This window comes from Phlebotomus argentipes, unplaced genomic scaffold, assembly GCF_947086385.1.
Source record: "Phlebotomus argentipes unplaced genomic scaffold, Phlebotomus argentipes genome assembly scaffold_18, whole genome shotgun sequence".
Taxonomy (NCBI): Eukaryota; Metazoa; Arthropoda; class Insecta; order Diptera; family Psychodidae; genus Phlebotomus; species Phlebotomus argentipes.
Window position 1 is genome coordinate 6,958,344 of NW_026776177.1, and position 21,277 is coordinate 6,979,620.

A 21,277-nucleotide genomic window follows, 5' to 3' on the forward strand; every position below is an offset into this window, starting at 1 on the left:
ACGCGCAGCACCTCTCGCGGAAGTGCACGAAAGCGCAAAAATTGCCGTCTTTGAGCGCCGAGCGCTGGCATCGACTAGTGGGTGGCGACTTAACCTCACATCGCGCCATGTATCGGACTGTTTTCCGTGGAGTTTCCTTTTGCCGATTTGTGTGGTTCACCCGGCACCAGCGAGGATTTTGCAGCCCAAAAGTCCCCGAAGAGGTGGGGAAGCAAGTGCAGAACGCCCTGCCAGGTGCTGTGTCGCGTCGTTATCAGATCTTCGATGAGAGTCAATCGACAAAGATATTCGATGTTGATGAGGAGCGCGCCAGGATTCAGGAAGAGGAGGAGGAAATAGAGATCACCGGACCAGATCCCTACGAGGGAATAAATCTAGAGAGTGTGTAATTGTGCGAGGAGGGCTTGTCATGCAGTACTAATAGTGATTTTTGCTTGCAGGAGGTAAAACTGGGGTGTTTGAGATTGAAGATCTCGTGGAACTTCTGCGGCGCGAGAAGGGTCAGGATGTGTTTGTCGTCCGGGTGCCGCCAAAGTTCAAGTACGTGGACTACCTCTGCTTCACCACGGGTCTCAGTGCGCGGCACATGAAGGGCCTGGCGGAGTTTGTACGGAAAGTGTATAAGATGAAGCGTTCGCCGGGCGACCAGATCCCGAAAATCGAGGGAGAGAACTCCAGAGACTGGATAGCGATGGACATGGGCAACATTGCGGTGCACATCTTCTCGGCGGAGGCGCGCAAACTGTACGACTTGGAGTCTCTGTGGGCAGTCGGGCCGGACTTCGATCCGGAGTGCAACAAGCCCGTGGATCCACTGCTGGCGATGCTGGAGCAGCACTCGAGTCGCTCGGACGGCGTCAGCAAGTGATGATTTCCTTGGAAACACACTTCCCCGTGGGAAATGTCACGGTCTCGAGAGTGACTTCCTTATTTTGTGACCAAAATGCACCCATTAAAGCTGATGATTAGAGATTATAGAGAGAGAGATGTCTTCGGCTGGACGAGGAAAAAACACACGGGCGAAAACAGGGAATTTACATAAACAGCCACATGCGAACAACAAAACGGCAAAAACGTTATCGGGCGCTCGGCTCTTTTTGGCGAGGAGAGAAAGAAGGGAAAAAATGGTAGATAAAGCCACAATTAATCTTGTGGCCTCGTCAATTTCGGTGCGCCAGTCGCTGTGAAAATTTGGTGCGATACACTTGATTCTCGCGAGTCGCTCAGCGTTCATCTCGACACTGCGTCAGTGCAACTGTGCTGGTGGCCAGAGTGAGAGTGAAATCTCCTGGAAAAGATGAGTCTTTCGCGCTTCCGTCTTATCACCTTCGATGTCACGGACACGTTGCTGCAGTTCCGCACGAGTCCGGGCAAGCAATTCGGCGAGGTGGGCGAAATGCTGGGCCTCCTGGGCAGCGGCGCGGACAAGAAGCAGCTCACGGCCAAGTACAAAGCCAATTGGTGAGTACTCTCTCGCTCCTTGATCAATCGTGCTGCGGAGGCGCACTGAATCCGTCCGCCCTTTTTGCAGGCACAGAATGAACCAGGCTCACCCGAATTTCGGCCTGAGGACAAACATAGGCTGGGAGAATTGGTGGCGACAGTTGATAATCGGTGAGTTTGTCCTTCAACACACCGTCTCAGACTCTCGGCGCGATTCTGTGTGCGCTTGTGTGCCCATAAACATTCCCACCAATCTATTTCCGTGCTTCTCCTAAAACCATCCAAAATGAATATGAATGAATTCCATAGGCAAAGAGAAGCATTATAAAACTGTGTAGAATGTGCGCCTTTTTCTTCTTTGTGTGAAAAAATGCGCCACACAGTTTTTAATTCACACGCGGCACAAAACACGAGAGTTTCTTTGCGGTTTTCCCGGCGATTTCTCATCCCTGTCTTGTCGTCTTGCAGGCTCTTTCCGCGAGACTGGCGCTCAGGAGTCGGACGAGAAGCTTCTGCGGATCGCTGACCACGTCGTGGACATGTTCAAGACCAGCACAGCCTGGCAGCACTGCTTCGGCTCGGTGGAGTTCCTAAATTACCTAAAGCTCAAGCAGCAAATCGGCACGAAAGGTGAGCTTTGTGCATCCTTTGCCGCCGATCTTTGTTCTCACAAATTGTGCGTATGACGAAAAGCTCGTGCTGTTTTCAGACAGCGCAATTTGAATGCTAATTTTTCTCAACTTCTATTCATTCATGGAAAAATATTCGTCTGTTTATCAGGTGAAAGACCTTGATTTTAGTGTTTGTATTCAATTTCTAAGCCAGACTTTTGGCTGCTTTTCCACAATCTTGACCATTAATTAAAGTCATTGACAAATAACTCAAATAATAAGCAAAATTACTAGATAAAAGTTTCCAACTTACCGTGGATTGAAATTTAATTGTAATTTCCATTGAACTGTGTCATTAGATAAGCAACTGAATGTTAACACTCGAGGGAGGACAAGAAGTGTTCTGAAATTAACTCATTCTTGATCTTGATCTTGCTCAGAAGATTGTTAGAATGCTAATAAAGCTTCTGATTATAAAGGATATTCTATTCACAGTAGGAAATGATTTGATCTAAATTTTTCGCGTTATCAATTAGAGATTTAGACCCAGATTTTTGCAAAGAGCAATTATTCTATTCTATCCTCAATGAGAAGAAGAACGAAAAGCGAGACATTTGAATTGAATCTCAAAGTGCTCTGATTGTCCCATCGTTCCAATTAACGCTTAAATCTCGAATTTCGTGTAAAATTCCTACGATGTTTTGCTCGTAAAACACTCACTGATAAAGTCGCGACTTCCGTGTGTGTTCTCCGTCTTATCGCAGCCGAAAATCTCCGGCTATCATGACGCATGCGATCCAAGAGTTCACAATGGGCTAATCGTAACTCTGGGCACTTTCAGGGCCGCGCATCAAGAACGAGGGACAACCGTTCAAGATGGGCATCATCTCCAACTTCGACCTGCGCCTCGAGACGCTGTTGCGCAACATGAAGCTCTTCCAGTACTTCGACTTCGTGATCGGTAGCTACGAGGCGGGCTGCGCCAAGCCCGAGCCGGAGATCTTCATCAAGGCGATGGAGGCGGCCAAGTTCGACAATCTGCAACCGGACGAGTGTCTGCACATCGGCAACACGGCGCGCAATGACTATCTGGGCGCGAAGGGCGTCGGCTGGCGCGGCGCCCTGATCCATGAGCGCGATCCGAAGGAACTGAAGTCGAAGTATGGCGAGGAGATCGACGAGAGGCACGTGTTCCCGAGTCTGTACGAGTTGCACAAGAGGATCACGAGTGGCGAGTGTGAATTGTAGAAGGATTCGCGCGCGCGGCAGAATTGATACTCATCTCACAAGACATCAGCAACACTCAGGTGCCATTTTTTGCCTTCTCACTCTCACAGTAGGTTAGATACAAAGGTTTCAGTGGTGAATTTGGGGATAATGTATATGTAGCGAATTGTGGGCGCGCGACAGTGGCTATTTGACCGCCCGAAGTAACTCTTCTAGGCTGTTGGCATCGCGGAACAGCGCCCCGAAGGCGCTGTTGAGGCGCCACGCGGCACCCTGAGCCTGTCCGCTCCAGTTCCAGAAGATCATTCCTCTGCACACGTCCTTCAGGCTGCGCACGGCCGAGTAGATGTTCTGGAAATGATGAGGAATATATAGTGAATAAAGGCGTCAAGTGCCCAAAGCGCAGTGGTTTTTCCCTAATGAGGATTCAAATGAATTCATCTCTCTAACCGGTTAAATTGCAGAGGTTTTCCCCTGGGTTGTTTTTGTCGCTTAAATAACACTTGATTGCATCAGAAGAAAAAAGAGAGCTCAAGCAATTCACTCTAATCGTTTTCTTTTAATGTTATTTACCGTCTATCAGAGATTAGTATTGCGGTAGGTTTGAAATATCATTTAGATAAGCGCGACAAAGAGTACAAAATGAACTGTCTGTGCTGATCTCGATGGATCAAATTGTTCTCTTATCGATAAGACAGCGAAATGAGCGTAACAATAGTAATAAACTACAAATTACTTGAAAATTTCATCACAAACACGATGATTCGAGAGTGAAAATCTCACTTGAAGTACTATTCCACTACGTGGAAGAGTTCTCGAGTGGGTGGCAAGAGGAATTACTCACAGACGCTGCCGTGGTGTCTATCTTCTGGACGAAGTGTCCGTCGATGACGACAAGCAAGCTGGGATTGCTCTGCGCTATCACTTTCTTCATGAGGCGGTTCTTGAAGTGCTCCGCCGACGAGAAAATGAGGCTCTGATTCGGTGTCACCACGAGAATCTCATCGTTATCCACCTTGAGCCACTTAAACTGGATCCGTGGTCGCGCTGTGTCATAGATGATGAACACCAGATTGCTCGCGATGCCGATAACAATTCCCAGATCCACTCCCAGCGCCAAGCACGCCACCAGAGTGATGAGGAAGGGAATGAAGTCGACTCCTGGGAAGAGCGAATGAATTAGGTGAGGAAATTTCGTGACGGAGCGCAAAACTCACTTCGCGTGCGCCAAATCTCCTTCAGAGCTGCAAAGTCGATCATAAAGTACATGGCAACCATTATCACAGCCGCGAGGGAGGCTTTTGGGATGTAGTAGAAAGTGGAGGTGAGGAATCCGATGGCCAGAAGCACGATGATTCCCGTCAGGATTCCGCCACCGGTAGTGCAGACGCCGCAAGCGTTGTTGAGCGCGCTTCGCGTGAAGGAGCCTGACAAGGGAATTGACGCTACGAAGGATGCCAACACATTGCTGAAGCCCAGAGCGATCATCTCTTGCGTGGCGTCCACGGTTTTCCCCATGGCTGTGAAAGACAATTTTCCATTGAATGTGTAAAAGAAAGATTTTGCAAGGTAGAAAACTCACAGAAAGCTTTGGCCACCGCCACAATCTCGAGGACAGAGATCACAGGAATGGAGATTATGGAAGTGCCCAGCTCGGCGATCATTTCCTGGAAGTTCAGCGTGCTGTTGCCGACGGTGGTGGTGAAAGGTGGCGGCACGAAGGGCGGGAATCCGGCTGCCACGGAGCCAGTGAGGGCGAAGGGCACATTGCCTGTGAATTGCTGCATGAGGAAGGCCAGCAGAGTGCCCAGTATCACAATGATAGCATTTCGGGAGATGGACACGTACTTGAAGAAGACCTTCCACTTCGGGATGCTCTGCGTTTTCTGTGTACAAAAGGAGGAACAATTGAGTGCTCTAGAAAGATTGGTGGGAAATGAGGAAAATCACCTTGAGGGAGAGCAGAAGGATGATCGAGCTGACGCCCAAGATTGTGTCCCAGAGTTGAATTTCATGGATATTCTCTATCACACTTTTCCAGCTCTCGATGAACTCATTTCCGCGCCCGGGAAGCCCCAGCAGAGACTTGATCTGGGCGCTGGCTATCGTGAGCGCGGCCGCCGTGCAGAAGCCCACGGTGACTGGAATGGAGATGAACTGCACCAGGAAGCCCAGGTTGAGGATGGCCATCGCGAGGATGATGATGCCGGTAAGGAAGCACGCCAGGGGCGCAAAATCCGGACTCTTAAGCACGTGCGACTGTACAAGGAGCGCCATGATAGCTGTGGGTCCGATCGTGATGTCCTTGCAGCTGCCCAGGACGCAGTACACGAAGCTGGGCACCAATTCGGAGTACAAGCCGTGTTGGGGCTCCAGTCCAGCAACCACGGCGTACGCGATGCCCTGCGGAATGGCCGTAAGCGCCACTGTGATACCCGCCACAACGTCCGGGAAGACGTACTCGCGTCTATACTTGGGCAGCCAGTCCAGCACGGGCACGCGCTTCGTGACCGTCTCCTTCCGGCACATCTTGCCCGCCCTGCGCCGCAGCATTTCCTTGACATCCGGCCATTTCTCGCGGTGTCTCAAGTTCGGATCTGCGATGGGAGTCAAGAACGGGGTTTTATTGTTATATGCCGACAATTCAGGTGCTCTAGACTACAGATAAATATGACGGCAATTATCATAAAAGTATTAACACGGATTGCGAATATTCTGCGTGACAAATTTGTAGTGCAAAAAACCCGCGAAACACTCTTATTCAACTGATGGTGGAAACTTTTTTTTTACATCTCTGCATTTTTAAGTCAATGATTGGCAATATATATCGGATTTCTGTTAAGATATGAAGACATGCTCTCAACACATTGAATGGTTAATTTATTATCATCATTAATATTGAGTGAATGGAAAAAATTGAATAGCGAAGCGATCAATATTATCTGGGTGACAATTAATATTTCTTCCATTCAGTGAATGTCTTCTCAAAAAACTGTTTGATTACTGATGGAATCTAAGACTTGGGGAATACAATTGAAAGTGAAAGAGAAGGTTGCGATAAAGTGGAATATGAGGAAGACTGTGAGTTCAGTTTATATTGATTCTGCACTGTTTGAAAGATCCCGATAAAGGCACTCAATAAGTGGGCTTTAGACAAGAAATATTATTGTCTTATCTCAGCTAATGGCGACACCAAATCCGCCTTAAAATGTTGCAAATCCACCGGAAATTCACGGCAAGAACTCACCCTCCAGCAGATCCTCCTCTGATGTGACTCCAATGATATTGTCACGGCTCATCGTGGAGACTCACAATGATCTTATGCACTTTTCCCCATCGACTCGCGCAGCACACGAGACAGAAGTTCACTCTCCGTCAGCAGAAGTGCGACTGAGTGGGAATTGGTGCAAGTAATTACCTTTAATTGTCGAATTAACAGTCTCACGTGCACAGCCAAAAAGGTGTATGAACGAGCGAGATATCGCGGCGTTTATCATCATTCCAGCGCGACTCTGTGTGAAATAGAGAGATTGTGTGGTGGGAAAAGTTGCTTCACACCCGCGCAGACGCACTTTTGCCTGCCTTCCGGAGGAATTACACAGAGAAATTTTCCCGCCAAAAATTTATTGTTCATCACACGAAACACCCTCAAAACATTCACAGCTGTTCACATTGTCTTGGGACTAAAACTGCCCACTTGAGTCTTGCCGCGGCGCTTCACCAGCGCCACAATCAGCCATGTCAGCATGGCCACGAACAGAGCCAAGCCCACGGCGAAGAGAGTCCAATGCACGGCGTCCAGGATGACGAGAACATCCACGAGATCCGACCTGATCATATCCACCAAGTCCTCGCCGAGAGCGATTCCCTGCAAAGGACGTAATTTACACCCGAGTCAAGCCATAATCTCAGGATTCTATCTTTGGGATCTCACCTCATCCACCCAGAGAATGGGCACGAAAGACTGCGCGAGCTGCTGCGTGATTGTGATGTGCGGAATCGGCCGCAGGAACTGGTTGAACTGCACTCGGCTGTTGGCCCGCAAAGGAATTCCCAAGTGCTGCAAAAATCCACACGATGGGCAATTAATAATTGGATTAAGTGATTAAGGAGGGTAAAAAGCACTTGCCGGCTCCACGAGGACGTCGATCTGATGCTTGTCCGGATCCGGGGACAACCCGTGGACAAACTGCTGATAGTGATCAGCCCCGAGGAGATGAGGCTTGGTCAGCACCAGAGGAGCTCCTGCGAACAGCAAAAACGAGAAGGTGAAAGGCGATCTCTTATGTTAAGAGAGAGGCAATGTTAACCCTTGACAGTCGTTAAAGTATTCCACAATTTACATCAATATTTTGTAAAATAATATGGACTTTATATGAAAATTATCCGACGAAATACATGCTTTTAAATTACATTTTAACTGCCAAAAAAGAGGCCAAAATTAGTCACTGTTTTGTCACAAAACATTTTATCGATTTTATCAATTCTTCTGTCTCTGGAATTCAAGCATTTTCTATAGATAAACTGAAAAAAACTGAAGCATTCATTTCGCTGTGAAGCAAAAACGTTCGATTTCAAATGTTATAGTTTTGCTCCATTTCTTCTGCCAAACTCGAGACTCAAGGCTAGGCAAATAAGACAGCAAATCCATAAGGAGATAAGACAACAGCAGAATGTTTTCAAGTCTTTTATTCGTGTTTAATTCGTCTCTCACACAGCTCTCATAAATTAAGTCTCTTCTGTCCACTTAATCGCACCGCGCCTCATTGGGAGCCACTCACGGGAGAACACATAATGCCGGCAAGTTCTGTCTTTATCGTATACGAGCTACTGCGCGAAGGTGTGCTGGTGCAAAAAATGCAGAAATCCCAAGGGTCAATCCACTTGAGACTTTGATAAATTGCCCCGCGCTTGGGCGCAAAAAGTCCACTGTTTACACTTGATCCCCCAGACAACAAGTGTCGCTGGAGTTGTTTGGTTTCTTGTCCAACATAATTAACTATGAAAACATAGTCGCTGTGACGTCACGGCTTTTTTCGACGCCAGCACGCGTCCGGCATTCTTGCGGCCGACCGCGCTTCTATCCGTGGAAGAATGTGTCGAAGATGCTGTCGAAGTGATTGCGCTGCGGCGATTTGGTGGACGGCGGATCTTGAGCTGATCTCGAGATGATGTTCTTGGGCGTCGTGAGCGCCTTGATGTAGTCCAGCTCGAAGGGCTTCACTGTTGGCAGTGAGTTGGCGAAGAAAGTCGTCCTCTTGGGCGATGCTGTGGTCCTTCGAAGGTAGATGTCGAAGACGCTGGGCTTTCGCGTGGTTGTAGTTTCTGCGGGAATTTCCGTGGTCGCTTCTGTCATGGCTTCAGTTGTGGGCTTTTTTGTGGTCTTGCGATTGGCTTTGAAGTAATTGAGGTAGAAATCAAAGATGTTAAATGGCTGCGTTTTCTTCACTGCATATTCTTTTGTCGGAGCTTCGGTGGTTGATGTTCTATCGGTGAAACTAAAAGAGAAAACCCTAGAAGTTGTGGTTTCTGGGCTAAGAAAGCTGGCAATAGTAACATCTGCTTTAGGAATTGCAGTAGTTGTTGATTCTCTATCGACTTTATCACCGAATCTGTACGCGAATGTCCTTCGCGTCTTGGGAGGTTCTGTACTAGGAATCTCTTTCCTTGTGACGCTCTCGCCGAAGCTGAATTGAAACACTTTTTTAGTCGTTAATTTCTCCGTTGCAAACTTCTTCGTTGTTATCTTCTCTGTTGCTGTTGTGGTTGGAATTGTGTCTTCTGGGAAGCATCCTTCGATGTATTTCTCAACATTGCCTAAGCAGTCGCGATTGTACACAGTCCAGGCTGTGAAACCGTTCCCAGATATCCTTGTGTGCTCCTTGTGTATCCGCTTGACACACTCCACGTCGTCTGTAATGTCATCGTCCTCCAGGAGATCGCAATTGATGCCACAGCCGAGACCGTTGCCGGGCGGCGAGCACCAGTAGAGATCGCTGATCTGGAACAGCCCGTGATCGGCGCTGCCATCGCCATTCAGACGCCCCACTGCGGCCGTGTTGAAACTCGACTCGTGCTGCGCGATGCACACCCACGTGGCGATCTGATGCCTGGGCATGGCGTGAATGTGGAGCAACTCGTGCGCCAATTCGCAGCGATCGTAGATCTTTCCCCGCCTTCGCACCGCCGGTGTGGCTGTGAATTTGGGTGGCTGGACAGGAGCTACAATTCCCGGCACTGGCTGAATGATATTCTCCTGGTCCTCGTCCTCCGTGAAGCAGCCCTCGATGTACTTCGAGGCTCTGCCGCTGCAGTGCGGTCTGTACACTGCCCACGCGTTGAATCCATCGCCAGACAATCGCTGGTGCTCAGCATAGATCTTCCTCATGCACTTAACGTCGTCACTGATGTCGTCATCCTCGAGCTGGGCACACGACAGGCCACAAACCCAGCCCTTGCCAGGCGGCGAGCACCAGTAAATGTCGCTGATCTGAAACAGACCGTGATCACCGCTTCCATCGGCGTTCAAATGACCCACGGCGGAAGTGTTGAAGTTGGACTCGTGCTGCGCGATGCACACCCACGTCGCCACTTCCTCAATTGGGATATGATGCCGATAGACGAGTTCTTGCGCCAATTCGCAGCGATCGTAGATTTTGGCGCGCGACTTGATCTTCCGCGGCCGGAACACTGCGCAAGAACAACATCGTGAGAGGAGAGAAGCTAAGCTCGAAAACGGTCAAGTCTATACCTTCACTCGGTGTGTACGCAGGACGCGTGACTGTTGGCACACTGGAGTAATCCTCGTGAGCGATGTAGTTGTCGAAGCATCCGTGAATGTAGGGAAGCGCTCTTCCGGCGCTGCAGTGACTCTTGTACACTGTCCACGCATTGAAGCCGTCTCCCGACAGGCGCTGGTGCTCCTCCTGGATGATCCGCGAGCAGTGCAGATCGTCCGTGATGTCGTCATCCATGAAGCGTGAGCACTGCATCCCGCACGCCTTGCCCTGGCTGAATGGCGAGCACCAGAACTCGTCGCTGATCTGTAGCAGCCCGTGGTACCCCCGGCCGTCCGCCTGGCGCCCCACGGCGGCCGTATTGAGAGAGGACTGGTGCTGGGCGATGCACACCCACGTCGCCACTTCCGCATCACTGGCAATCTCGTGCCTGTGGCGCAGCTCCAGCGCCAATTCACAGCGATCGTACACTCTCGTCTCGCCACTGCCCACAAGGAGCACTGCGAAGATCACATGGGCAACCCTGACCATCTCTCACTTCCTGCTTCCGATTTGCGCACAGTTTTCCCGCCAACACTGGAGAACTTGAGATGGCGCGATGCTGCCCAGACACTTTTCACACATCAACTGAGCCTCAATCGCGTGAGAGAATTCACTTTTATACAGAGATTCTCTATCTTTTGGGTCTCCTGCGGAATCAACGACATCCACTCTCGCTTATTGATCTTCTCCCACTCCAATCGAAGCCACACAGACGCAAATGTGCACGAAAAATACACCTGTCTGGCCAATCTTCCGACTAATATTCCAAATCTTGGGAATTATTGCTGCGAAGCCAAGGCTCGTCGATTCTGTGGATCATTGTACTGTTGGAATTCTGTCGCTTTTAATGAAGAAAACAGAAATTGGCAACGCTTCCTAATGGCAGGATCTTCTCCTTCCGTTTGGCGACATCGTCAGTAGGATAAATGACAGGGTATTGAAGATAATTTATTCAAAATCAAGGATCATAATAGCTCTATTAGTCACGCTAGATATCCCTGGATTTCTCAAATATTCCACTCAACACTTCCCGAAGGGAAATCGAGACTTCGCGCCTTGCTTCCTCAGAGTCACACACACGATCTTCGCCGCATAAATCACCTGGAGACAGGTGAAACCAGTTTTTTGTGTATCTCACTGCGGAGACGTTATTCTAAGCGCAAAATTTCTTAGGTCACTTGGCACGCAACGAGATTCTCTTATTTATTGCTATACTGCAGCAATAATTCCATGATTTTTATTGAAAATCAACAACAGAATATCAATATTATAGACACTTTGCAGCAGCGCAGCACAAAAACCGAGAGGTCACTATCACAGTTCGGATCTTTATCAGTCACCAATCATTCGGCGAATTTATCTCGCATTGTCGCGTGCGACTCATTTAACTCAGGCTTTGACTCATCTTCCTCATTCATTCAATCATCTCGTTTGCGGTTTCTTTCGGCTGGTGGGAAAAAAACACATCTTTTCACCTGCCCGCGTCTCATGAAGGTAAACGAGATATCGACGGGTAGATTTATCCATCGGCTGTAAAATGCAAAGGTTTTTTTGCCCATATACAAAGAACAACACCATCCATTTTGGGGAGACAATCGCACACTTCCTCACACACAAAAATTAATTCCAATGGATCGTTATTGTGACTCAAATGGACAGAAATCATTCTACACGGTTTTGTCTGTCGGAATTTGCGTAATTCTCTTATTGGGAAGTGGTTTATTTTCCACTGATCCTTTCTTAGACGATCGACATTTATTTCAGCACGCGATAGAGCGTCGAATGTTAATTGATTCTGGGGTCAACTTTGACCAGCGCTTTTTCGCTCATCTTCCCAAACTCCACTCATAAAATTGATGTCCAGCGCTTAACGAGCGCATTAAAGAGATTAACGACCGTCGAGAAGAGAGAAAGAGACTCACCTTGGCAGGGGCTCAGGTCCAGTGCTCCTGGATAGAGGCATCCGTTCTCCTGCACGATTCCGCCGGGAATCTGGTTGACGCAGAAGCAGGAGTTGTTGTATTCCGGCCCAATTTGGTCCAGGAAGTACGGCGAGGCGGCATACTTGAAGCCCGGGATGCCTTCGTACTCTGCCTCGCCGTTGAACTCCAGCTGCACTGTTCTGAAATGGGACGTCAGCCAGTCAGCTACCGGAAGTGCCACGCGACTTTGAACTTCGCCACTTGGGAAGCCACACAAAAGGCGAAGGTATCTTAAGCCATTTGTCTTGGCTGATTGATTAATTGACTCGCTAATTGATACGATGATTGGCTTGCGCAGAGCGACTCACCGGCAGATGTCTGTGTTGAAGATGAAGGCAGTCTCTCCGGTCTCCTGGAGAGGCCTGAAAGCAGCGCCGTCGCTGCCGCGAATCATGTTGCACACCGACGACGTGTTGTCTTCATTGTCCGGCCAAACATCGTTATCCGTCTTGCCCTGCCATGTGATGATCTGCTGAGTATCTCGCGGCTCCTCCACGCCGGAGTGGACTTTGAAGACGCCGTTGTTGGTCATGTTTTTCTGCAAAATGCGGCAAATTAATCCTCCTCGTAAGAGAGACGTAAAACCATGTTATCTCCCCCTTGGAAAAGCTTACATGACGAAACATGGCGAAGGACAGCGTTCCATCGGGCAGAATCTGCATTGCGTCCGTCATTTGCTGTTTCACGATATTGCACACGATGTCCGACAGCGGATGTACTCCTGGCCAGCAGAATTCGATGCCCTCGAAGAGGAATTGGCGCGGCGTTGTCCTCATGATCATGGAGGAATTCGGGCCGAAGATGAAATCCACCGCTTGATTGATAGTCTCAAGCATTATCTCCATCGTGGACTCCACTTCCAGCAGCACGGACTGAAGGGACAAGAGCAAGTGTAATTACAGAAACATCGCTACTCTTCACATAATTGACACAGCACTTAATGATTACATGCATTCCGGGTGTGAAGAGAAGTGCGACACAGTTTCAAGTGCAACACTCATGAAATGGCCAGAGATAAAGAAATCGTACAGCATTTCTGGCGAAGCGATTGATAACGCTTAACACGGGCATTCTTTTCATCATCCGTTGGATTCGGCGTGAAACTCTCTTGGAGGCTCTTTTTATGTTCCTCACAGTCATTAGAAATATCGACTTTTGATTTGCATGGTAAAATTGCCAACTTTCAGTTGATTTGAATTGATTGAAATTATTTACAGTAGCGGACGTAAAAATAGACCAGAGTTTGCAAGGTTGGTCTTTATGAAATTTGCCAGTGAATTTTGCATTGATTAACGACAACATTTGTGAAAAAATTGATATTAATGTTGAAATTCCGTTAAAGTCACTCACAAGTCGAGTTGAAGATTGCGAATAAGCATCAAAAGTGCTACTGAACTGAATAAGTGGAGAAATTTTCAGCTTTACTTCACTTATTGCTTCATATATTATGGCTTTTCAATGACTCAGAGATTACAAAAAAAACAGTCAAGCAATTAATACTGTGGTTTTGAAGGTTCTGAGGAAGTTAAATATACTTTTATGTTCTTGTGAACAATAAAATCATCAACATTACTCCAGGAATTTCCATTTCTACGCCCGTTACTGAGTATATTAATGCGTACAATCAGATAAAATACTCACATTGATATGCAGACTCAAAACGAAAATGGGATCGTCCTGTGAGAGAGGAGCAGATCGACGATGGTCGTACTGAAATTCTGACTCCTGCACGAAGGTGATGTTTCGATCATCACCCGAGAGCACAACATCGTGCTTCCGACGATATTGTCTGCAAGAAATGGTGTGAATAAGTGTCGTCTTTAGCTGCAAATCGCGCAAACCAACCGATAATAATATGGCCCAACTTCTTGCACGACTGGCAAAGCTCCGTTGTTCATCACCTCCTCGGGATTTGTCACATTGAAGATGTATACTTTGAAGTGCAGTGGCTGTGGTAATTCCAGGAATCTGTCGAATTGATCCGTTCCCTCCTTGAGAACAACATTCTGCAGAGAGAAAACTGTCCATCAGTCGCTATCTTCGCGCGGGAAATTCGATGATAAAATGCGCCGCTCCACCAAAGGGGGGCTTTTATAATCAGATATCGCATCTAATAAATAAGAGATTTTCGCCTCATTGACACCCACTAAATATGTGAATATCGATCTGGGTGGAGGAGAACGAATACCAAAAAAAACACAGGCAGTCCACGATAAGATAGAAGAAACCGTGGAAGAGACAGCGAAATTAGCGGTGTATTTCAGGGGGGAAATCAAGCAAGATAAATTGGTGGACTCTGCAGTTTGATATGCGCAGCGAAGAGTAGAGCTAGACTGATTATACAGGTCTTGAGGACATTGCGAATAGGCGTTGAAGGTAAGCGTGAACTCACGTCGATAATCTGCTGGCGCACGAGTGGCGGAAAGACTGCCCAGCCGAGGATCACGCCCAGGAGGAACAGGACGAAGCCAATCACCGTGAACACTATTATACAAATCAGCGATCTATCCATTGTTTTACCAACGCGAGAAGTGCTGAAGAAGCGACCGATTTACACCTTGTCCACAGCACTCGAATCTCCACACTGGCCACCACAGTTCCGTCGCCACTCAATCTCCTCCGCTCATGCCAATCATATCACTTCTCCTCTGATTGTTTCACATCGATAAACTTCGTTTTTGATTCCTTGCCTCACACACGAGATATTACCCAATATCACTTTCCCCCGTCCGCTGCGCCCTATCAATTAATTCATGTCACAGGGGCTGGAATTATTAAAAATATAAATCATTCTCCCTGATATTCCGTACGAGAGTGCCACTGGAAGATTAGGCCCTCCTTTGGACTCTCTCTCACTCCCGTGTGCGCGCCTTCTTATCGCCAAGCGCACCAAAGCTCCAAGGTGCGATTGTGGGCAATCAGCACAAATTCCCTGACGCCGAATTTAAATTTAGATGCTCCGCAACCGCCCACAATCACCCAATAGAAATATCAATTTGAAGGACTTCTTTTCACGGAAACACTCTCATTACAATTACACAAATGAATTACAGATGAAAGTGATATGATTATGCCCACGGAGGCAGCGCAACAATTGATAAACTCTTGTAAATTACACTCACCGCGCACTTGTTAATAATTCACGAGGCCCACACTTTTCGTCTGGAAGTCAGGTAAAACCACACAAGCCACACGAATTGCTCTTCGCTCCACGACATCGCGAATATTCAAGAGGCCAGCAACTACTGAGTCTAGACAGATAGTGAAATTGACTGCGAAGAGAGTCTACCATGTTTGTTTTACTATTTATTCTTCTCCATCAATATACATGAATTGTATTCTATATTATCAATTTTGGAATTTGGCGTAATAATATCGCGGATTATTAGATGAACATCAGTAAAAATGTTATTGAACCTAATTGGCAACTTCATTAGTTGTTAAAAAATCATAGAGAGCAAAGAGCGAGGCAAAGAAGATGTGTAAAAAAGCGCAACAAACCATTATTTTCTAGATTTGATATGACGCTTTTATTATTGCAGTTTCATATCTTAATTTAAAAGACATAGAATGCGTGCACTTTACTTGTACGAAGCCGGTGCGTTCGGTGCATAGTTCATTGCGATGCGACCTCTTCGGTCAATCTTTTCGGCACAGTGACAGCGGTGACAGTCGGAAAGAAGGCGTGCATCGTGGATTGTGAAGACAACAAGATATATTGCTCAGCTTCTGTAAGTATTCTTGCGAATATTTATAAATATCTACAGTTTTCTGAGATCATATTGCACAAGCATTCTGAATAGACTCAATAGGCACTTGTTCTGATTCACGATCCAAAGCAATTCTCAGTATTGTAACAATAATGTATTTTTCACAGATAATTCGCCTAAAAAAGAAAACATGGATGCCTTGCAGTGCAACAAGAAGATGCGTCTTGAAGATCATGCTGTGGAAAGTGACGAGGAACAGAATGATGAGAAGAGACTGTCAATCCTAGAGCTCAATGACGATTGTCTCTTGATAATCTTCTCTTACCTGAACATCTGGCAGTTGATGACAGCGGAGGACGCTTGCGAAAGGTTCAAGTTCGTGGCTGAGATTGCTTACAGAACTCGACGCATGCTTCAACTTCGCTGTCACACATCTTTCCAGCATCCTCATGATCACGAGAAGGTCATACTAGCGGATGTGCAAGATATTGTGAAGAGATTGAATCCGAGAATGCATTCCTTAACGGTGTATGGATGTAAATTCGCCAGCCCAATTGAAACTCTCCTGAGTATATTGGGTAAGTGCAGCAATTTGAGGAAACTGTACCTCGTGAGATTCTCTCTCAGAAAGGCTGACTGCCTTGACAACTTATTCCGGGCTTTTGGGAATGTCAAAGTGGCCGATTTTAAGGATTGCGGTCTGACTGATAATATTCTTGAGGTGTGTTTGCGCCAAGCGACGCAATTAGAATCACTCAGAGTGTCTCTTAATGCTAGTATCCAAGGATATTGGCTGACTGAATTGAAAAACATTAAGTCGATTGATCTGAGTCACTGCAGAATAATTACAGAGTGCTTCCTTATACAATTTCTCCAAAACAATGAGGGACTGAAGAGCCTCAGCATAAATGGCAGTAATTTTGCGAGTTCCGCACGATATTACCGGTATCATCAAGCGATTTCAAGATATAGTACGAGCTTGGAGACGCTCAAGATCACCATCTGGGCGAACACTGAAAAGGATGCTTTCACGTTAATCGCAAGCTTGCCTCGTTTGAAGCATCTGATGATAGATATCCGGGCTGACTTCGATGTTGATTTATTGATGGAGAAACTGGGAAAACGGAATGTGCTTGAGTCGCTCCATATACACTGTTTCAGAGATATCGGACCAGTTCCGGATGTTCAGAATCTCCTTTCCTTCAGCAAGTTGAAGTCGTTGCAATTCCGATGCTTCAGCTATCCTCGATATTGTGATCTGGTTCAGTTGGGAGCCATAAAAACCCTCGAAGAGTTGAGCCTTGAGTATTGCATAGCCGTTACGAATGAAGGCCTCGTAGAACTCATCAACAATTGCCAAACACTGAAGCTTCTCAACATCATCGGATGCTCTAGAATCACGAATGATTTCATCCCCGGAATCTTGCCAAGTATGCACAACAGGACAACATTTCTACAAATTGTCGTGGTCAATAATCAATCGATATATAATTTCAATAATCCAAAGTTCCCAAAACTCAAGGTAACTTGCAAATACAAACGGTATTGGTGATAATGAAGAGTAAAAGAACTTTAAAAAAAATTGTGTGAGAAAGACTGAATTGTAGGAATCTCCAAAATAAATGAAAATAAACGAAATTTAATTTTATACTATTCGAACAATCTTTTAATTATCAGGGAAAATTGAAAAACTTAAAGCCCATGTGAAAAACATTTTAGTAAAATATTTACTTACTCATTTGCCGTTACAAATAGTGATTTTTTTTTCACACACTAAATATATTAATCATTCACTTTAATATTTCGAAAGCTTAAAGCCTTTAAACTTCTAAATTTCACTCTTTGTTGATGATTTTTATCACCACTTTATCAAACACAATTTTCATCACTTTTCCACGATATCCATCGGAGAGCCCTGAAAAATGAGAAGTGGACATTCGCCAGTTGTTCGCCCCTTGATTAAAATGAGGAAACCAGTTGATTCATCTGCGCGTCCTGTATCGCTGCCCATTTCGCATATCTCCCAATCCATGGTCAATTTCGCAAAGTGTGGCCGGAAGTGTGTTATTTCCCACCCAAATTCCGCCAGATCGCGCGAGCCAAAACAAAACCACACGTGAAAATGGTATGCAAAGATAAAAAATGTGGGTGAATCACAGCGATAAAAAATGCACACAATTCTCTCTTATCAATTTGTCTGTATTGCAATGTCTAACCACTTTGATGGTCTCAGCATTCATTCTTTCACTACGATATATATATATGTATAATTTTTCTCTTACTTTCTAACCATGATTTCAGTTAAAGTCAATGCAATATCGATATTTAAAATATAAAGTCAGACATAAAAATCTCTGTTTGTTAAACTAATAATAAAAACGAAACGAAAACACTATGACGTATTTTAAATAATTTCACTGTCTATGTTTCTAAGTATGGTTTTGAGAGGTGTTTTTTTCATTCTTCTTCTTCCTTGTCCCTATAATCTCTTCTTCACTGCCTCAATTCGCGCAAACAGTCACTAACGAGTTCCGCCTCGTTCACCTCAAATTGTGGCATTTCCTCAGTCTGTGCGAGGAACACTTTGTCCGCCGCCTGGCCGGCGTTCACGATCTGATTGGGAAACGTCGCCTGCACCGGCAGCGTCTCCTGCGGCACCGCCGTCGTGGCGATGATACAGAAGTCCGTGGGATTCGTGATGGCCGCACTGGTGGTGAATTGCACCAGCTGATACCCAATTGTCGGCTGGTAGAGCGGCGTGCCGGTGTCGCGCCGCGGATGAATCACTCTGTTCGAGAGAATCTCAATGGACGCCGGCGTTGTCGGCCGCTTCTGCGTCATCGGCTCCAGTGCGACAATCGACTGAGTCGGCGGGATGATGCTGAAGGTCTTGATCTCCGCCACGGGCGCCACAACTTTCGGCGCCTCGGCTGTGCACGCCGTTATCTGCTCATACGCGGGCAGAGTGACTTGCGGCACTTGTGGCGGCGGTGGCGTATTTAGCGAGCGATTGGGCCGTCGGAACTTCCGGATGCTGCTATTCTCCCCATTGATCGACACGGTTGAGGAGAGAGGAAAGAGCGGAGTGTTGCCATCCTTCTTGATCTGCTGCTGAAGATTGTTGTGCACCTCCAAATACGGTGACACGGCAGCCGACGGCGAGTCCTCCAGAGAAGTCTTCACCGGCGGCACAGTCTTGGGCGGCTCCGCCAGAGGCTTCGTCACGTGTGCATTGAGACTGACCACCGGTGGCAGCGGCTGCTGTACGGTAGTCAAGGCGAAATTGGTGGTATTGGTCGGAGTATTCCATGTCTTGTAGCGATTCCTATTGCCATCCCTGCTGTCGCCGCCATAGAAGCTCTTTCTCCTGTTCATCCTGTCGCTCTTCGGCGGCAACAAGTACCTGTCGCCCGTCTTGGGCGCACTCGACGTGGGCGTGATGCGATTTGTGTCCGTCTTTGGTGAGTAATCGTGCTCCACATAGAGATTTGTGTGGGACTTTATGCGCTGCCGATAGGATTTCCGTGTGCCGCCAATCTCGAAGCTCGTGCTCACTGGCGCAATCTCGGGCAGACAACTCTTGAACACCGACGAGAAGTCCACAGTGGAATTGTCCACGGGCTGACGCGTCGTCTCCTCGCCAAATGGCTCCGTGACAATCTCAGATTCCGTCTCCACCGTCACATTGTCCCCAATACTCGTGAGATTCTCACAGTATCCCTCGAAGATGTCACCCTCCGTGATCAGTGTCGTGTCATCACTCGGCATCTCCTCCACCAGATCATCAATCGCCAGCGTCTGGCCAATGTTCTCCGAACTGTCCGCCTCCAGGAGCAAATTATTGGATGGATTGTCTGTGTACATCAACTGATCCGTCATCTGTCCATTGAACTTGTTCGCCTGCACATCAGCATTCACATCCAGCGACTCAGGATCATAGATGGGCGACGAGAACAGCCCGTCATCCATCTCCAGACCACCATTGTCCACATCATTTCCACTGGCGCTCGGCAGGAAGTTCACCGAAGTGTCCGGCATGGCGTCACAGTGAATATCCATGGCGTCATTCGGCACTTCGGCCGCCGCACTGTTGAGATTGGAGTTGGACTTCGGGATATTTGAGCTGTCCGGCGAGGGAATCTTCCCACTCTCCTCGTCATTCACCGCTGCCGGCGCCGCCGCATGATCGCCAGCCTCCAACAGTGGACAATTGTCGACTAAGTAATTCTGCTCGGTGGATTCAATTGACGAGATGTTCTCGAACAAATTGTGCATTTCCGGATTCATATTGCCATTGCCACTCTCTTCATCCTCATCCTGATCATTTTCCTCCTCCTCCTCATCCTCATCATCCTCTTCCTCATTGTTGTCATTCTCTGACTCAACATCTGATGTGTTTTGGAAAGCTTCACTCGCATCAAAATGCATCATTTCATCATCAATAGACTTCTCCGGACTCGCCACTTTCTCAGGCAACTTCACCAGAATCTCCGCCGCCTGATCTTTATCATCAATCGCATCGCCATACTCAGACGGCGAGCTGACATTAAACTCAGACACCGTATCGAAATCCTGAAAGTCTATCGACGTGTCAGACTGATCATCATCATTGTCCTCCGAACTCTTGTCATTCTGCTCACTCACTTCAGTGTCTATCGAGTGATTGCTGTTCTCCTGATCATCCTGCTGTGGTGGTGCTGGTGAAGTGTGCTCGAAAATCTCCTTCTCCACCGTTGTATTCTTTATCATCACATCATAATCTATCTCTGTCGCCTTCGGAGCACTTTCCTCCACTTCTCTCGTCTCCTCACTCGCTTCCTTCTCTTCCACATTCTCCTCCTCGGGCACAATCTCCTCCTCACACACTTGCATCTGCTCCACCGGCACATCCTCAGCATCCACTTGACTATCACAACCCATCGGCGATTCATTTGATTTCTCCTCCGTCGCGGCGCACTTTTGATTGTCATTCTCAGAAACATCATTCAAGACACACTCGTGATCACTCTGATCCTTCGTCACGTCTCCCTCTTCTGTCACCACTTCCTCCTCCTCACACTCCTCATTGGAGACAACATTTGAAGTGTCCTGATCGTTTTTTGGCGACTTCTCCTCATCCAATTGCCCTAAATGCCCGTTCTCCATCTGACTATCACATTTGCTTTCGCTTTGTGGCGTCTTCGCGCCGTTTTTTGACTCCGCCAGCAAATCGCCTTGGCTGTCACATGAAACACCCTCGGCATTGGGCAGAGGACTCGAGTGTCTGGGCATCATGCAGCTGGTCGATCTCAGCATTGGCCCATTGAAGCTGCTCTTCTGCTCGCCATGGCATATCGACTTGTCCTCTCTGCTGCTCGTCTCCTTCATCTTCGACGACACCATCGAGAGTTGCGTGGTGGAGCTGATCTCCGTGTTAACTGTTGAACTGATGGTGGAATTGACATACTCAGGCGACACGGATTTCCCCTGTTGGAACTGCTGCTCGACACTCTTGTTCGCCTCCCCGTGGGAGGATGTCGAATCCG

General features: G+C 47.4%; 6 protein-coding genes across 9 annotated transcripts; 3 read left to right on the forward strand and 3 right to left on the reverse strand.

Annotated features, from left to right (window-relative positions):
• Positions 1 to 75: 75 nt before the first annotated feature.
• Positions 76 to 989, forward strand: LOC132260498 (uncharacterized). Its single transcript, XM_059758653.1, has 2 exons — positions 76 to 381; positions 441 to 989. The coding sequence occupies exons 1-2, from the start codon at positions 108 to 110 to the stop codon at positions 866 to 868; spliced, it is 702 nt and encodes a 233-aa protein (XP_059614636.1). The 5' UTR covers positions 76 to 107; the 3' UTR covers positions 869 to 989.
• A 216-nt stretch (positions 990 to 1,205) lies between these two features.
• On the forward strand, positions 1,206 to 3,610 carry LOC132260496 (rhythmically expressed gene 2 protein). Its single transcript, XM_059758651.1, has 5 exons — positions 1,206 to 1,461; positions 1,532 to 1,614; positions 1,912 to 2,073; positions 2,896 to 3,361; positions 3,498 to 3,610. The coding sequence occupies exons 1-4, from the start codon at positions 1,298 to 1,300 to the stop codon at positions 3,300 to 3,302; spliced, it is 816 nt and encodes a 271-aa protein (XP_059614634.1). The 5' UTR covers positions 1,206 to 1,297; the 3' UTR covers positions 3,303 to 3,361; positions 3,498 to 3,610.
• Positions 3,468 to 6,655, reverse strand: LOC132260493 (sodium-independent sulfate anion transporter-like). Its single transcript, XM_059758645.1, has 6 exons — positions 6,529 to 6,655; positions 5,232 to 5,878; positions 4,864 to 5,167; positions 4,499 to 4,801; positions 4,126 to 4,442; positions 3,468 to 3,632 (listed from the first exon to the last, which is right to left on the reverse strand). Exons 1-6 carry the CDS (start codon positions 6,578 to 6,580, stop codon positions 3,468 to 3,470), a joined length of 1,788 nt encoding a protein of 595 aa, XP_059614628.1. The 5' UTR covers positions 6,581 to 6,655.
• A 240-nt stretch (positions 6,656 to 6,895) lies between these two features.
• LOC132260412 (sensory neuron membrane protein 2) lies at positions 6,896 to 15,225 on the reverse strand. 4 transcript variants are annotated; one of them, XM_059758490.1, is made up of 10 exons: positions 15,165 to 15,225; positions 14,435 to 14,781; positions 13,888 to 14,048; positions 13,684 to 13,831; positions 12,657 to 12,914; positions 12,351 to 12,580; positions 11,983 to 12,182; positions 7,411 to 7,526; positions 7,216 to 7,341; positions 6,896 to 7,149 (listed from the first exon to the last, which is right to left on the reverse strand). In XM_059758490.1, exons 2-10 carry the CDS (start codon positions 14,552 to 14,554, stop codon positions 6,949 to 6,951), a joined length of 1,560 nt encoding a protein of 519 aa, XP_059614473.1. In that variant the 5' UTR covers positions 14,555 to 14,781; positions 15,165 to 15,225; the 3' UTR covers positions 6,896 to 6,948. The 4 variants fall into 4 exon arrangements, with proteins under 4 accessions (XP_059614473.1, XP_059614472.1, XP_059614475.1 ...); XM_059758489.1 differs by having other exon boundaries at positions 14,435 to 14,807; positions 15,165 to 15,201; XM_059758492.1 differs by lacking the exon at positions 15,165 to 15,225 and adding an exon at positions 15,094 to 15,110.
• On the reverse strand, positions 7,962 to 10,747 carry LOC132260410 (uncharacterized). The gene is made up of 2 exons (XM_059758485.1): positions 10,033 to 10,747; positions 7,962 to 9,971 (listed from the first exon to the last, which is right to left on the reverse strand). The coding sequence occupies exons 1-2, from the start codon at positions 10,547 to 10,549 to the stop codon at positions 8,362 to 8,364; spliced, it is 2,127 nt and encodes a 708-aa protein (XP_059614468.1). The 5' UTR covers positions 10,550 to 10,747; the 3' UTR covers positions 7,962 to 8,361.
• Positions 15,226 to 15,671: 446 nt separating the features above from the next.
• On the forward strand, positions 15,672 to 17,405 carry LOC132259878 (uncharacterized). The gene is made up of 2 exons (XM_059757687.1): positions 15,672 to 15,773; positions 15,920 to 17,405. Exon 2 carries the CDS (start codon positions 15,943 to 15,945, stop codon positions 17,302 to 17,304), a length of 1,362 nt encoding a protein of 453 aa, XP_059613670.1. The 5' UTR covers positions 15,672 to 15,773; positions 15,920 to 15,942; the 3' UTR covers positions 17,305 to 17,405.
• Positions 17,406 to 21,277: the final 3,872 nt, after the last annotated feature.

Bases quoted from the DNA above. Each gene is read 5' to 3' on its own strand.
- LOC132260498 (XM_059758653.1), top strand. From the start codon at position 108: ATGTATCGGACTGTTTTCCGTGGAGTTTCCTTTTGCCGATTTGTGTGG. The intron at 382-440 runs GTGTGTAATTGT...TTTTGCTTGCAG, and splicing joins CGAGGGAATAAATCTAGAGA to GAGGTAAAACTGGGGTGTTT.
- LOC132260496 (XM_059758651.1), top strand. From the start codon at position 1,298: ATGAGTCTTTCGCGCTTCCGTCTTATCACCTTCGATGTCACGGACACG. The intron at 1,462-1,531 runs GTGAGTACTCTC...CCCTTTTTGCAG, and splicing joins GCCAAGTACAAAGCCAATTG to GCACAGAATGAACCAGGCTC. The intron at 2,074-2,895 runs GTGAGCTTTGTG...GGGCACTTTCAG, and splicing joins GCAGCAAATCGGCACGAAAG to GGCCGCGCATCAAGAACGAG.
- LOC132260493 (XM_059758645.1), bottom strand. From the start codon at position 6,580: ATGAGCCGTGACAATATCATTGGAGTCACATCAGAGGAGGATCTGCTG. The intron at 5,879-6,528 runs GTGAGTTCTTGC...CTCCCATCGCAG, and splicing joins AGAGGAGGATCTGCTGGAGG to ATCCGAACTTGAGACACCGC. The intron at 3,633-4,125 runs GTGAGTAATTCC...CATCATTTCCAG, and splicing joins TAGACACCACGGCAGCGTCT to AACATCTACTCGGCCGTGCG.
- LOC132260410 (XM_059758485.1), bottom strand. From the start codon at position 10,549: ATGGTCAGGGTTGCCCATGTGATCTTCGCAGTGCTCCTTGTGGGCAGT. The intron at 9,972-10,032 runs GTATAGACTTGA...GTTCTTGCGCAG, and splicing joins TGCGTACACACCGAGTGAAG to TGTTCCGGCCGCGGAAGATC.
- LOC132260412 (XM_059758490.1), bottom strand. From the start codon at position 14,554: ATGGATAGATCGCTGATTTGTATAATAGTGTTCACGGTGATTGGCTTC. The intron at 12,915-13,683 runs GTGAGTATTTTA...TTGTCCCTTCAG, and splicing joins TTTTGAGTCTGCATATCAAT to TCCGTGCTGCTGGAAGTGGA. The intron at 7,527-11,982 runs GTGAGTCTCTTT...TGCTGTTCGCAG, and splicing joins GGACCTGAGCCCCTGCCAAG to GAGCTCCTCTGGTGCTGACC.
- LOC132259878 (XM_059757687.1), top strand. From the start codon at position 15,943: ATGGATGCCTTGCAGTGCAACAAGAAGATGCGTCTTGAAGATCATGCT.